The following is a 15,320-nucleotide window of genomic DNA, read 5'->3' on the forward strand; positions in this document are numbered from 1 at the left end:
GAAGGGGGAGCACTGTAGATTTTAAAAGATTAAGGAGCCAGCGACCAAATGCAATTAGCTCATCTCGGTTGGATCCTGGATTGGGGGAAACCAGCTATAACAACATGTTTGGAACAGTTGGGGAAATTTGGATATGTAACGAGTATCAAATGATGGGGGTGACTAAATTTGTTAAGGTATAATAATGGTGGTGTGGTTAGGTGGGAGAATGTCTTTTTCTCTTTCCTATGCCCAGCATGGGGCTCAAACTCATGACCTTGAGGTCAGGGGTTGCATGTTCTACCAACTGAGCCAGCCAGGAGACCCTCCTTATTATTATTATTTTTTTAATTGAAGTATAGTTAACCTACTGTGTTCTGTTCGTTTCAGGTGTACAGCATATAGAACATCCTTACTTGTATGAATTGCGTTCTGGAAGTATTTAGGGCTGATCAGTCTTGATGTCTACAACTTACTTTCAAGTGGTTTACCAAAAAAGTTTGTGGATATATGCACACTCATGCACATATATAGACATAGACGTCACATGTCTGTATCCCGTGCTGTCCAATAAGATAGCCACTACAGCCACATAGAAATTTTTACATTGATTAAAGTGAAATTTAAAATGCAAATCCTCAGTCATACTAGCCATGTTAATGGCTTCGTAGCCACATGTATCTCATGGCATTGCATTGGACTGTGCTGGCATAGAACTTTTTGCTTATCATTGATTTTTTTTTTTTAATGTTTATTTATTTAGTTTTGAGAGCGAGAGAGCAAGCACGAGTGGGGGAGGAGCAGAGAGAGAGGGAGACAGAGGATCTGAAGCAGGCTCTGCGCTAACAGCAGAGAGCCCCATGTGGGGCTTGAACTCCTAAACCATGAGATCGTGACCTGAGCCGAAGTTGGACACTCAACCCACTGGGTCACCCAGGTGCCCCTTATCACTGATATTTTCTTGAATAGCACTGACACAGGCACACACATAGAAAGAGAAAGAAGCAAAGGTGGCCAGATGGCAGTTGCTGCACAGTATACAAATATTAGTTGTCCTATTCTTTCACCTTTTCTGGAAACTGAAAACTTCAAGATAAAACTACCAATATGTGATCCGAGATTGGGTCCTGGACGGACCAGGGGGGAAAAAAAGTTTCTTTTCTCTTTTGCTATAATGGACATTGATAGGACATTTAACAAAATTTAAATAAGGTCTGTACATTAGATCATAGTTTTAAATTTTTTTTTCTTTTTTTTTTCAACGTTTATTTATTTTTTTGGGACAGAGAGAGACAGAGCATGAACGGGGGAGGGGCAGGGAGAGAGGGAGACACAGAATCGGAAACAGGCTCCAGGCTCCGAGCCATCAGCCCAGAGCCTGACGCGGGGCTCGAACTCACGGACCGCGAGATCGTGACCTGGCTGAAGTCGGACGCTTAACCGACTGCGCCACCCAGGCGCCCCAGATCATAGTTTTAAAGGATGTTAAATTTCGCCATGTTGATAATTATACTGTGGTATTGTCAGAAAATGTCTTTGTTCTTGGAAATATGCACTGAAGTATTTAGAAGAAAGGGGGCACAGCATCTGAAACTCACTCTCAAAGTTTCAAAAACAAATGTGAATGTGTACGAGAGGGAGTTGGGGGAGAGAAAGAATAATAAAGCAAATATAGTGAAAAGTTAATATTTGGTGACCCTTAGGTGAAGGGTTTATAGGAATTCTTGGTATTTTTGAAGACCAAAAACAAAACAAAAACAAAACAAACAAACAAAAATACTTAGGGAAAAAACTAGGGGGGCAAAAAAGGAAACACCATGGCAGAGTTCAGAGAATTGGCTGGGAGCTGGGAGACTTGGTTCCCAGCTTAGCTTTTGCCTTGGACTCCGTGATTTTGGATACGTTATTTCCCCTCTCTGAACCTTAGTTGCCCAACTTTTAAATGAAGGGCTTGAACTTGTTGATTTCAAAGAAACTGTCCAGCTCAAAATGATAGGACTAGAATTATAACTAGTCGGCCCCCTGCTCCACCACCTTAAGGGTCTGGGTGCAGAGCTATGCTCACACCACTAGGTGGCCTCAGTTAACCTTGGTCTGTGTGAAAAGTATTTCGGTTTTCTACCCTGGACCACATTTCCCGCCACCACAACCTGTTTTTTCCCAGTACCGTCCCTTGTTGCTTCTGAATCTTAGCCACAGCTTTTGCTGTTGTTGTTGTTTGCCTTGCTCTCTCCTGTTCTTTTGGGCCGGGAGAAGACAGGCATTGTTAAAAGAATCCAGAGTTAGGTTTGTCCTTTGTCAAGTTGTGGACCCTTACAGGACTCTGTAAGGGAATCTTGATGGAGGGGAGCTCAGTCTTGCCATCATAGGTAAGAAATGCCAGTCCTATGCTCTGATTTGGGGCTTGGGATAGAGGACATCTTAGATGTGTTCCATCCCAGTGACCTGGAGTTTCCATTGTGGCTGATGTGTGCCATAAGAGACACCTGTCTGGCCCTGGGTGTATGGATACTTGTTTAGCCTGGCTTGCTGCTACCAAATAAACATCAGAAATGCTGCCACATCAAGGATACAAATAGAACAGGAAATGCAGATGGCTGACCAGCACATGGAAAAAACATTGACCCTCACTAGTAATCGAAGAACAGCAGTAGAACAGATACGCAGAATCTGGTAACGATGTATAGCATGGTGTGGTGTCAGGTTGCCTGGGTGCACGTCCTGGTTTGAAGCTCCCTGGCTATGTTTTCTGGGGCAATGACCTAACTTCCCCAAGCCTGCTTCCTCTTGGTTGAGATGGGGGTGGTGATATATTCCCTGCCCCATGGGTTTGTTTAAAGGATGGAGTTAGATGACGTGTGCACAGCATCGTGTCTGTAACAAGTGCTCATTAAATTTTACGTAATTTATATGTTTTTTTTAATCTATCTGATTTGCAAAAAGCAAAAAACAAAAAAAAACCTTAATACTCAATGCTGTGGTGGTGAAATGAATATATTCATCTGTGTGGGTTTATCCTTTTGGCAAAGGAATTAAACTGTTTTGGGAACTTTAAAAAATATTCAGATCATTTGGAGGAAATGCATGCAAATCTATATATTCATGATGATTTTCCCAGAGTGAAAAATTGAAAGCAGTCTTTTCAGTATTGAAAGAATAGTTAACTAAATTGTGGCATGTCTGTACAATGGGCTCGTATTGCAGCCATTTAAAATTGAGAAGAATTCTTAAAGAATTGGGGGCGTAAGAGATGAAAGTCTGGATTTGCCAACATCTTAATGATAATTATCCCAGAGTTCTCAGGTTAGGAGTGCTTCTTTTCTTAAGCTTCATTTTTTAAAAAAAATTTGTTGAGCATCAGAAAGAAACCAAAACTTACTTTTTAAACGTAACAGCAGAAAAGAGCAAGAACATCTGCCACAGGGGGGCAGCTGGGAGCCCTCTGACTCATCTTTGACTTTTCTTTCCTGTCCAGTGGTGTCAGCAAAGCCCAAGGTGCATAATCGTCAACCTCGAATTAACTCATTTGTGGAGGTGGCAGTGGATGGACTCCCCAGTGAGACCAAGAAGACTGGGAAGCGAATTGGGAGCTCGGAGCTTCTCTGGAATGAGATCATCATTTTGTAAGAGAAAGTCCCTTCTCTTCTCAGTAACATGGGAGAAAGAGAGAAGGCTCTCCAAGGGGGTTGTGGGAGATCCAGGTTTCCTGTGAGGCCTCAAACTCTTCTGCCTTTGGTACCCAAGGCACCTCTCTTCAGGTGTTTCTACATCATTGAGCTCACAGAGCACTCATTATTAGCTAGATGGTTACAGGGCCAGCTTTGTGGGGGAAAGGGTGTACGTGAACGTCTTCCTGTTTGAGGTCCCCCCCCCGCCAAGATGTCAGCAGTATAGTTGATCTGTTTTCTTCTCAGCTGTAGGAGTGACCAGTATGCTTGGATGTGATGAATCAAGTATTTGTTTTCCAGGAATGTCACGGCCCAGAGTCATTTAGATTTGAAGGTTTGGAGCTGCCATACTTTGAGAAATGAGCTGCTAGGCACCGCCTCTGTCAACCTCTCCAATGTCCTGAAGAACAATGGGGGCAAAAGTACGTATGATGATGGGGTGGCCGACATGATTCATCTGTGGGGGGTGGGAGAAGAATTCAGAAGGCTTGGATTTCTCTCACACACCACGGACAGACCCGGTGATGCGGTTTCCTCCAGGACCAGGGGCTGCGGGGACTCTGTTCCCCATAGACGCTGCCCGTGGAGCTTTAGGAAGGCGAGAGCTCTTCTCTGCCTTCACTGTGGGATTCAGTCTATTTTGTCCTTGGGCTCTAGCGCTGGGATGCAGTGATGTGTCGCCTTGATCCTTTCTCAAGGATGAATGCTTTCCCTCTGCCTCTGACTCTCTTTTCCCAATCCCGGAGACATGTGACATTTTGAATCAAACTGTCAAATGCCTGCACCCCAAATCATTACTTTCCTAGTCTGAGTCCTTGAATGGAACAAAGAAGCTGCGTGTGTTTGTGTGTTTGTGTGTTTGTGTGTTTGTGTGGAGGGGGGAATGGTGTTACACGTAGTGCCTTGTGCTTAGTAGGCACTCAGTGAACGTTTACTGGATGTTGGAATGTGCTGGAAGCTGTGTCTTAATTATTCAGGGTGCCTCTGCTGCATGGAAATCTAAACCCTAACGTCTATTTATTGCTGCTTGTGGTCAGTGGCATAACCCGTGGCTGTGGTATCTGGACCCTCCCTCATAAAGCCTCTATTGAGAGCGGTACCATATGTGGGGAGGGAACGCCATGGAAAGAAAGGCTCCTTTTTCTCTTGATGTCTGCTGTCTAGAAAATATTTTCTGAAAGTGGAGTTAGCTTAAGAGGGATGTGGGGGTGGGGAGTGTTGAGTCCCGGGTGAGCGCTGCGTGGATTCAAAAGTCTTTTCTTTCTGACAGGCCGCTCGAGTGGTGTTTGAGGTTCCTCTGGTCTTTCCCTTTCTGCCGGGCACCCAGAGATGTGGGGAGCCTGCCGCAGCTTCAGAAATTGCTTAAAACCAGGAATACGCCTCTATTTTAGTTCTGCAGGGAGCTCCCTGATGGTTTCTCTTCTGAGTCTGTCTTTATTTTCTCAAACTCTAGCCTGCCTTTTATAATTTGATTATCGAGGAGGGTTATATTTATCATGTCTTTTGGAGATACACTTGTGGACATTATCACGTTAGGATCAGCAGCCAATGAGTGTCCTTTCTTTTCTTCTTCATTTGTTCCGTCAACATACCTTTGCTTTTGATTGTAAAAGTAATTGTAGCCAAACTGGAAATTACACACAAGCTCACAGACGTACAAAGAAAATAAAATTCTCCTGTAAACCACAATGTTTAGTGATAATTGCTAACATTTTGATATGTATTTTTCTGAGCCTTTTTTTCCTGTTGCCCATGTATATATTTAAGACATCCGTGAAACAAAATCGTGACCATACAAAAACATTTTATTTTACAACATATTATTTTATATTTTTTCTCTTTAAAATGTATTAGTATATCTTTTTTTATTTAAACATTTTTTTAATGTTTGTTTTTGAGAGAGGAAGAGTGCATGTGTGTGCTAGCAGGGGAGGGGGACAGAGAGAGGTAGAGAGAGGATCCCAAGCCGTTTCCGTGCTATCAGCGCAGAGCCCGACGTGGGGCTCGAACTCAAGAACCGTGAAATCATGACCTGAGCCAAAGTCAGACACCCAACTGACTGAGCCACCCAGGTGCCCCTTTTTTTTGTTCTAAAGTTGTTTATTATTATTATTTTTTTGTAATCTCTATACTCAACGTGGGGCTCAAACCTATGACCACAGGATCAAGAGCCGCATGCCCTTCTGACTGAGCCAGTCAGGTGCCCCTCAGTAGATCTTTATTTACTTACTTATTTTTTTCTAATTGTGATAAAAGGCACGTAACATAAAATTTACCGTCTTAACCATTCGTAAGTGTGCCGTGTAGTGGCAATTGAGTACACGCTTGTTGTGCAAGCATCACTGCCATTCATTTTCAGAACTTTGTTTATAAATGTTTATTTTTGACAGAGAGAGAGTGCATACATGCACGCATGAGCAGGGGAGGGGCAGAGAGAGAGAGGGAGACAGAGGATCTGAAGCAGGCTCTACGCTGAGAGCAGAGAGCCCACTAAGGGGCTTGAACCCCTGAACTGTGAAATCATGACCTGAGCTGAAGTCACACACTTAACCGACTGAGCCACCCAGGTGCCTCATCTTCAGAACTTTAAACTCAAACTCTCTACCCACTGCACAGTTCATTTCTCCTCTTCCCTCCACCCCGCCCACAGTTCTGCTTTTTCTATGCATCTGACTAGCTACCTCAATTGGGTGAAAGCATACAGTATTTGCCCTTTTAGATCTGGCTTACTGTACTCGGCATAAGGTCCTCAAGGCACCTCCAAGCTGTAGCATGTATTGGAATCTCCCTTCTTATTAAGGCCAAATAATATTCTGTCCTATGTGCATACCACGTTTTGTTATCCATCCACCTGTCCAGAAACACTTGGGCTGCTCCCACCTTTTGCCTGTTGTAAATGGTGCTGTTATGAATCCGAGCGTACAAATACCTGTTCAAGTTCCTGCTTTCAGTTCTTTTGGATCTGTGCCTGAGAAGCAGAATTGATGCGTCATATGGTAATTCTTTGTTTAATTTTTTGAGGAACCGGTATGCTGTTTTCCATAGCTGCTATACCGTAAAATATATTGATACGGCTTTAATTATTCTTCCAAAATGTACTTTTTGATGACTGCCTAGTAGTAGTTTCTCAGGTGGTTGTGTGGAAATTTAAGTTTGGATACTGGGGTAGTTTTAAGTATCTAACAGTCATAAATAATGCTATGGTAAATATATATAAATCTTTGTGTCCATTGCTGATAGTTTACTTGTCATAAATTACTGAAGAGGAGGGTGGCTGGGTGGTTCATTTCATTGAGCGTCCGACTCTTGATTTTGGCTCAGGTCATGATCCCAGGGTCACGGGATCGAGTCCCGCATTGGACTCTGCATGGAGCGTGGAGTCTGCTTAAGATTCTTTCTTTGTCTCCCTCTGTCCTTCTCCCTGGCTCTCTCTCACTCTGTCTGTTAAAAAAAAAAAAATTGAAGATGGATTTGCAGGGTTTAAACATTTTTCACATATTTGTGACATTTGACACATTGCAAAATTACTCTCCAGAAAAGTTCTGCCAGTTTACCCTCCCATCAGCAGTGGCCAAGATTGCTAGTTTCTGTTGCATCTTGGCCTTTATTGGCTTGATTAAAAAAATATACATACATGCATGTGCACACACACACACACACACACACACACACACACGTATATTGTTTTTGCCTGTTTGATAATTAACGGTATGCCACATTTGCTTCATCTATTTCTCTTTTTGGTTGTAGTATTTCAAAGTAAATTACAGATGTTCCAGCGTTATCTTTTAGATTCTTCAGCCTGCCTCTCGTAAAACACGAGGATATTTTCCTTCTTTGTTATTCTATCGTGTTACATACGTGAACCCATTTATCGTAGACTAGTAGTGTTTGAAGAGGTGGAGCTTCTACTGCTCTTTCAGCTCCTTCAGGCTTCTGACGACCGACTCTGCTGTGACGGTGGAAGCCCTCTTGCAGGTCACCGGCTTCCGTTTTCATGTACAAACCACAGTGCCAGATCCCCACAGCTCATCTTTTCATCTTGGTTTTGCCACAGCACTCGGCGTGCTGGCTTATTTCAATCTTCTTCACCCTTTTCCTGTGGGAGGCACCATCACGGGTCCTCCATTTACCGAGGATTCTGACCTTCTTCGTGCGTTTAGCCGTGACTCTGCAAATTAGGGCTGAGCCCAGAGAGGAAACAGAAAGGATATTTTTGTCTGTGATTACCATACTATTATCACACCTTGCAATATTGACATGAATTCCTTGTGATTGATCACCTGATGCACAGTACCTGTTCAGTTTCACCTGTTTATCTCTAAGTGTCATTTTCTTTTTTCTTTTCTTTTTTTTAATGTTTTTATTTTATTTTTGAGAGAGAGGGACAGAATGCTAGTGGGGGAGGGTTAGAGAGAGAGGGAGACACAGAATCTGAAGCGGGCTCTGGGTTCTGAGCTGTCAGCACAGAGCCTGACGTGGGGCTCAAACCTACAGATCGTGAGATCATGACCTGAGCCAAAGTCAGAAATTCAACCGACTGAGCCACCCAGACGCCCCTCTAAGTGTCATTTTCAAGTTGGTTTGCTTGAACCTGAATTCGGACGAGGTCTCCTCATTGAATTTGGTTGTTATGTCTCTGAAGTTTCCCCAGTATCACTCTACCTATATGATTCTGTGATTTATTGGAGGAGATTGAATATCTTTAGAGTGTGTTTATTGCCTTAGTAACGTCCTTTGTTCATTTTTATATCAAAGGGTGCATTTTTGTCTTTTAGTTTTGAAGGTGTTTTATATGTTAAGGCTGTTACTCTTTGTCTTATAATTTGTAAATATCTTTCCAGTTTTTCATTTGCATTTTAGTTTTGTAGATTTTTTTTTCCCTATTTTCCAAAGAGATGTTTTAAACTTGTAGTTGAATCTGTCACCCTTTGTATTTGTAGCCTTTTCCTTTATGAAAGGCTTTCTCCCATTCTGAGATCATTCTGAGGTAAATAGTCACCTCTAGTTTTTACTAGTTCATTGTGATTTGTTTTTTACATTTAATTCTTTAAGTGATTTTATTTTTGTGTGCAGTGTGAATAGGGATCTAATTTTATTTTACTTTTTGAGTGTTTATTTTTGAGAGAAACAGATATTGTGAGTGGGGGAGGGGCAGAGAGAGCGAGGGGGAGAGAGAGAGAAGACAAGAGGGGAGGGGAGGGGAGGGGAGGGGAGGGGAGGGGAGGGGAGGGGAGAGATATTGAGAAAATCCCAAGCAGGCTCCACGCTGCCAGCCTGACTTGGGGCTTGAACGCAGGAGATCATGACCTGAGCTGAAACCAAGAGTCAGATCCCAACTAACTGAGCCACCCAGGTGCCCCAGGATCTAATTTAATTTTTCCCAAATAATTAACTGATTGATTTAGCACTACTTATTGAATAACCCATCTGTGATTATTATCCCCAATGATTTGGGTTGTTTATCTTCAGCTTATATTAAAAAATGTCTACATATATATACATACACACTTGGGCCTGTTGGGGGATTTTCCATTTCATCTGTTGTTTTATTAGCCTTTTACAATCACTGTCTTAACTGTTGTAATATTACCATGTTTTAATATCTGACTATTTGAATTTCTCTCCTTTTCAAAATCTTCCTCCCTCTTTTCTTTGCATATATGACAGTACCACCTGAAATTTATTTATTTATTTTTAAAGTTTATTAATTTGAGAGCAAGCGAGAGAGGAAAGGGCGGAGGGAGAGAGAGAGAGAGAGAGAGAGGGGAGGGAGAGAGAATCCCAAGTAGGCTCCGCACTGTCAGTGCAGAGCCTGACCAGGGGCTCGAACTCATGAACCATGAGATCACGATCTGAGCCAAAACCAAGAGGGGACACTTAACCAAATGAGCCACCCAGGTGCCCCAACACTACCTGAACTTTAATTATTTTGTCAGGTTCTCCTCTTCTTCCTACTTTCTTCCCCTCAAATCCCTTCAGATTTTATTGGAATTCCATCCTATGTAAAGTTCCTTTGTGGAGAATTTCTGTACCAATAATTCCTACCCAGGAACATCGAGTGTCTCTAAATTCACTCAGATCATTTTGAAGTTATCTTTAGATAGACTCTTCTAAATTAAAAAAATTTTTTTTTTTAATGTTTATCTTTGGGAGACAGAGTGCGAGTGGGGGAGGGGCAGAAAGAGAGGGAGACCTAGAATCTGAAGCAAGCTGCAGGTTCTGAGCTGTCAGTGCAGGGCCAGATGCAGGGCTCGAGCTCACAAACCGTGAGATCATGACCTGAGCCCAAGTCAGAAGCTTAACTGACTGAGCCATCCAGGCTCCCCAGACTTCTAAATTTAAAAAACCCTTTCGATTTTATTTTCAGTGGGATCTTTTCCTATTAGGTCTCCTAACTTAGTGCTGTTTGTATACGACTATTAGTTTCTGCATGTGTGGGTTTTGTTTTGTTTTTTTTTTCATAATCATTCAATAGCTGAATTCTTAGTATATGTTTTCAATAGCTTCTTTTGGGTTTTCTTGGTAGACTTTGATGTGATTTCTAAGATTGATAATTTTGCTCATATTAGGAGATAATTATGCTTTCTTTTTTCTTGTTAGTTGCTTTGCATACAGCTTCCTCTTTTAGTGGTGATGGAGTGGACATCTCACCTTTTCATAACCATGCTTCTAATGACTCTTCTCTGGGTGTAAAGTTGGGTGTTAGTAAGCTCTTTTTCTTTTTTTTTTTTTTTCTCAGTTTAATTAATAATTAATCATTGGTTTTTTTGTTGTTGAATTGTTGTTGTCAGATACCTTTTAGGTAACTATTGGGATAGTTAAATGATTTTTCTTCTTTCTATTTCTTATATTGATTTCCTAATAGTAACAATCTTAAAATTTCTTGAATACACTCTGTTGCTCATGTTTGATTATTTTTTGAAACTTTTGTTAAGAATTGTTTGTTAGTATTTTATTTGGGGGTTTTCCACTTATATTCACAAGTGGCATTTGTCTGTAGTTTGTACTATTTTTGTCAGCTTTGGAATTGAGGCTTAGCTAATTTTATAAAGTAAATTAAAGCTCTTTCCAACTTCAGGAACAGACTCTATAACTTGGGAATTATCTGTTCCATGAATGCAGGAAAGAGCTCACCCGTAAAACCAACTAGGTCTGGCTGCTTTCTCTGAAATAATTCTTTGATGACTTTTTCAGTTTCTTACCCCATAATGATTGGTTTGTTCAGCTTTTCTGGTTCATCTTGCATCAGTTTTGTTAATTCATTATTTTCTGAGAAAAATTGTTTCATGAGATTTTTTAGATTTATTAGTGTGAAGATTTTAAGTAGCGTCCTCATTTTATTATTTATTTATTAAAAAATTTTTTTAATGTTTATTTTTGAGAGAGAGAGAGACAGCACGAGCGGGAGAGGGGCAGAGAGAGAGGGAGACACAGAATCTGAAGCAGGCTCCAGGCTCTGAGCTGTCAGCACAGAGCCCCATGTGGGGCTCAAACTCATGGACCGCAATATCATGACCTGAGCTGAAGTCAGATGCTCAACTGACTGAGCCACCCAGGTGCCCCAGTAGCATTCTCATTTTAAAAATGTTTCTAGGTGGGGTGCCTGGGTGGCTCAGTCGGTTGAGTGTCTGACTTTGGCTCAGGTCATGATCTCACGGTTTGTGGGTTCAAGCCCTGCATCAGGCTCTGTGCTGACAGCTCGGAGCCTGGAGCCTGCTTCGGATTCTGGGTCTCCCTCTCTTTCTGCCCCTCCCCCGCTTGTACACTGTCTCTCTCTGTCTCTCAAAACGGAATAAATGTAAAAAAAAAAAAAATGTTTCTAGGGGCCCCTGGGTGGCTCAGTTGGTTAAGCGTCCAACTTCGGCTCAGGTCATGGGCTCACGGTTCGTGGGTTCGAGCCCGCATTGGGCTCTGTGCTGACAGCTCGGAGCCTAGAGCCTGCTTCAGATTCTGTGTCTCCCTCTCTCTGCCCCTCCCCTGTTTGCATTGTCTCTCAAAAATAAATGTGAAAAAAAAATTAAAAGAAAAATGTTTCTAATTTTTCTCCCTTAAAAGTTTTTTCAAATTTGTTCCCAATTTTTTCTTGACTAGCATAAACATTTTTGTTTTAACTTCTGTTTTTTAACTTATTTTTCATAGGACTACTTGGATTTTCAGTTATACCATGTTTTCTAATATTTTGAAAAGTTTACCTATTTATTTTGAGAGAGAACAGGCAAGGGGAGGTGCAGAGAGAGAGAGGGAGAGGGAGAGAATCTAGCAAGTTCCGCATTGCCAGCGCAGAGCTCGACACAGGGCTCAATCCTACAAACCGTGACATCATGACCTTAGCCGAAATCAGGAGTTGAATGGTCAACCAACGAAGCCACCCAGGCACCCCTAATTTCCATTTTTAAAAAATGTTTACTTTATTTTTGAGAGAGAGAGAGAGATAGAGAGAGAGAACAGGGGAGGGGCAGAGAGAGGGAGACACAGGATCTGAAGCAGGCTCTGTGCTGACAGCAGCAAGCCAATGTGAGGCTCGAGCTCATGAACCGTGAGATCATGACCTGAGCTGAAGTTGGACACTCAACCGACAGCCACCCAGGCATCCCTTTTTGTTTTTGTTTTTTTCATTTTTCACTTTAACTTTCTTCAACTAGTTGCCATAGATTTTTTTTTTTTTTCAGTCAGTGAGTTGGTCATTTATGGCTTTTTGAGTTGAAAGCTTATAGGGCATTTATTTTTGTCTTGTTGAATGATGAAAACATTCGTGCTTTAAACTTGGCTTTGATTTTTTTCCTGTGGGTATTCACATTTTTTTCTTTTAAGGAAAAGTGCACATACCGTAAGTGGTATAGTTCAGTGAATGTTTACATCTTTTCACATCTGTGTAATTGCTACTCAGATCAAGACACAGAACATTTCTAGGGCCCCAGAAGATTCCTGTGTCCCTGTCAATCAATAACCCTTTGCCTGAGATAACCACTATTCTGACTTCTGTCACTACTCGTTAGTTTTGCCTATTCTTGAATTTTTATCAGTGCAATCATACAGTACATTTTCTTGTGCCTGGCTCATTGTATCTGTGAGAGTCACACATGCTTTTGCAGGTAATACTAGTTTGGGTTTTTTTATTGGGGTGAAGGTTCCTATTATATGACTATACCACAGTTTATTTGATTATTCTCCTGCTGGCAGACACTTGGGCTCTTTCCAATGTTGGACCATCATGAACAAAGCTGCTATGAACATTCTTATACATGTATTTTTCAAGGCACATATATGCATGTATTGAGTGTGTGTGTGTGTGTGTGTGTATGTATATATCTCTTAGCTCACCAAGTAGATGTATTTCAGCTTTAGTAGACACTGCCCAACAGTTTTCTACTGGTAAACCCATACCTGTTGCTGCGTTCTGCTCCTTGTTTGTAACTGCTGTTGTGATTTTTCTCTTTGAGCCCAGGGTGATTCAGGAGGGTGTTTTCTCTGTTGCCCAGGGCTTAGGTCATTCATGACGGTCACTGCCGTGCAGCCGCTTTTGCCAGCACCAACCTTAGCACCTCGAGTGTGTGGCTAGGTTGATGAGCAGTGAGGCACGTCAGATCCACATCTGATGGAAAATGTGGATTGTAGGAGGGCGGTGAGCTGTTTTTTTCTTAGGAAAACAAATCTGGAATGACAGTGGCTTAGACGAGTCACAAAACAAGGGCTGTGTTTCATAAAGCCCTTTGTTTACAGCAACTCTGTTTCTGGTGATTCCAAATCTGTTGAATAGAGAAGTGGTTAAGAATACGTAGCCTCTGGAGTCCAACCACCTGGGTTTGAGTTCTGATTCCATTAGCTTTGTGATGTCGGACAGTCACTTCTCTGTGTGTGTGTTTCCTCACCTGTAAAACATTATTTTGAGATTCAGTAAGCTAACAGTAGTACCTTACACATGTAAGTACTCTATAAGTCATGGTAACAGCAGCAGTAGTAGTGGTAGTAATTCTGGCTTCTCTGATACTTTTTTTTTTAAGTTTATTCATTTATTTTGAGAGAGCGAGACAAAGTGAGCAGGGGAGGGCCAGAGAGAGAGAGCATCCCAAGCAGGCTCTGCGCTGTCAGTGTGGAGCCCGACGTGGGGCTCGAGCCCACGAACCACAAGATCATGACCTAATCCGAATCAAGAGCTGGATGCTCAACGGACCGAGTCACCCATGCGCCCCGCCTCTGCTACTTTTCTTCCCAAAGATTGGGAGGTTCAAGTCCTCAAGATGGTGCCAGAGACCCTATTTCCTGGTGTAGGACCCCCTTGCCTAAATGCGAGGCAGCCCTGAGGTGGTTCCCAGGGGGAGTTCTAAGGTTCTAAGACTGAACAAGTATGAAAGCCCTGAGGGTGTGGAGCGGGGAGGCTGTCATTAGCATGAGACGTTTTCAGCACCGGGGTCTTGGTGCCTGCATTCCTTGGGGAGCCGCTAGGCTGGGGACATGTCCAGATTGGTGTGATACTACGAACACGATTACGTAGGGTGGTAGGTCACAGTATGTTAGGTGACTCCTCTTACTGTGGCCTAGTCTTCCTGAAACAGCTTTTTCTGGGAAAGGGCCTTGATGGGTAGCTCTTGTCCTGCCTGGTGTTTTTTTCCTCCACCAGACGCAGTTCCTTCCTCCATTCGTTGCCTGTTGTCCTCTGGGTGGATTTGGAAGTTGACTAGGAAAACTAGCTGGTGTTTTATGCCTCCCTCTGGCAGAAGGATGCTGTGGTCGAGGGCTTTACTCAAGTCCTGCAGTTGCATACGGGTCAGCCTTGGCTGACTTTCTGCCAGGACGTTGACCTGGCTGTGGCTGCAGGGAGGACTTGACGCGAAGTACCGGTTTGGCTCGAGAGGACAGCTCTAGTCATCTCTGTGTGGAAGCGGATGCTGGGGTTGAATAATGATTTTTAAAAACCTTTTTGTTAGAGGAATTTTCATACATGATCCCCATCACCCAGCTTCGGTGGTTATTAGCATATGTTTCTTCCGCCCCTGTCCACTGGATGATCTCGATTTCTTTCTAAGTTGGTAGCAGGTAGTACATAAGACTCCATTTTCTCTTGTAGCTCTCCTGTCCCTCAGCTGGCCTCGTTAACACTGCAGAACTTGTCACTACCAGATTGTTCTCCTTTCAAGGAGGGAAATGTACTTTGAAGTAGAATTAGAAAAAAAAACAAACTTGTTATTTTAAAATAATTTCAGGGGCACGTGGGTGGCTCAGTCGGTTAAGCGTCCAACTCTTGACTTCAACTCTGGTCATGATCTCGCGGTTCATGGGTTCGAGCCCTGCATTGGGCTCCGTGCTGGCAGTGTGGAGCCTGCTTGGGATTCTGTCTCCCTCTGTCTCTCTGCCCCTCCCCTGCTTGCTCACTATCTCTCTCAAAATAAATAAAACTCAAAAAAAAAAAAAAGTGAAAAATAATTTCAAATTCAGAGGCAAGTTACAAGAATGGGACAAGGAATTCCCCTGTACTCTGCAGCCAGCTGTTAATATTTTGATACATTTGCTCTAACATTGTCTCTGTCTATACATATGTCTATAATAATTTTGTGACTCATTTTAAATTATGAACCTCGTTGGTCCCTAAATACTTAGGTGTCTTTTTTTTAATATTTTATTTTTAAAATTATTTTTAATGTTTTATTAATTTTTGAGACAGAGAGAGATAGA

The 15,320-nt window shown here is 42.3% G+C and overlaps 1 protein-coding gene across 1 annotated transcript in view; it reads left to right on the top strand.

Moving 5' to 3' along the window:
• WWP2 (WW domain containing E3 ubiquitin protein ligase 2) overlaps window positions 1–15,320 on the top strand; it is a 148,473-nt gene that overhangs the window by 29,358 nt on the left and 103,795 nt on the right. Inside the window, exons 3-4 of the mRNA XM_047078683.1 lie at window positions 3,455–3,602; window positions 3,948–4,069. Of these exons, the coding sequence (XP_046934639.1) occupies window positions 3,455–3,602; window positions 3,948–4,069 (270 nt within the window). The remainder of the gene's footprint in view (window positions 1–3,454; window positions 3,603–3,947; window positions 4,070–15,320) is intronic.

The sequence above is a fragment of the Lynx rufus genome, unplaced genomic scaffold (assembly GCF_022079265.1).
Source record: "Lynx rufus isolate CCGP_SWC_20201006 ecotype Redwood Valley unplaced genomic scaffold, mLynRuf1.p SCAF_16, whole genome shotgun sequence".
NCBI lineage: Eukaryota > Metazoa > Chordata > Mammalia > Carnivora > Felidae > Lynx > Lynx rufus.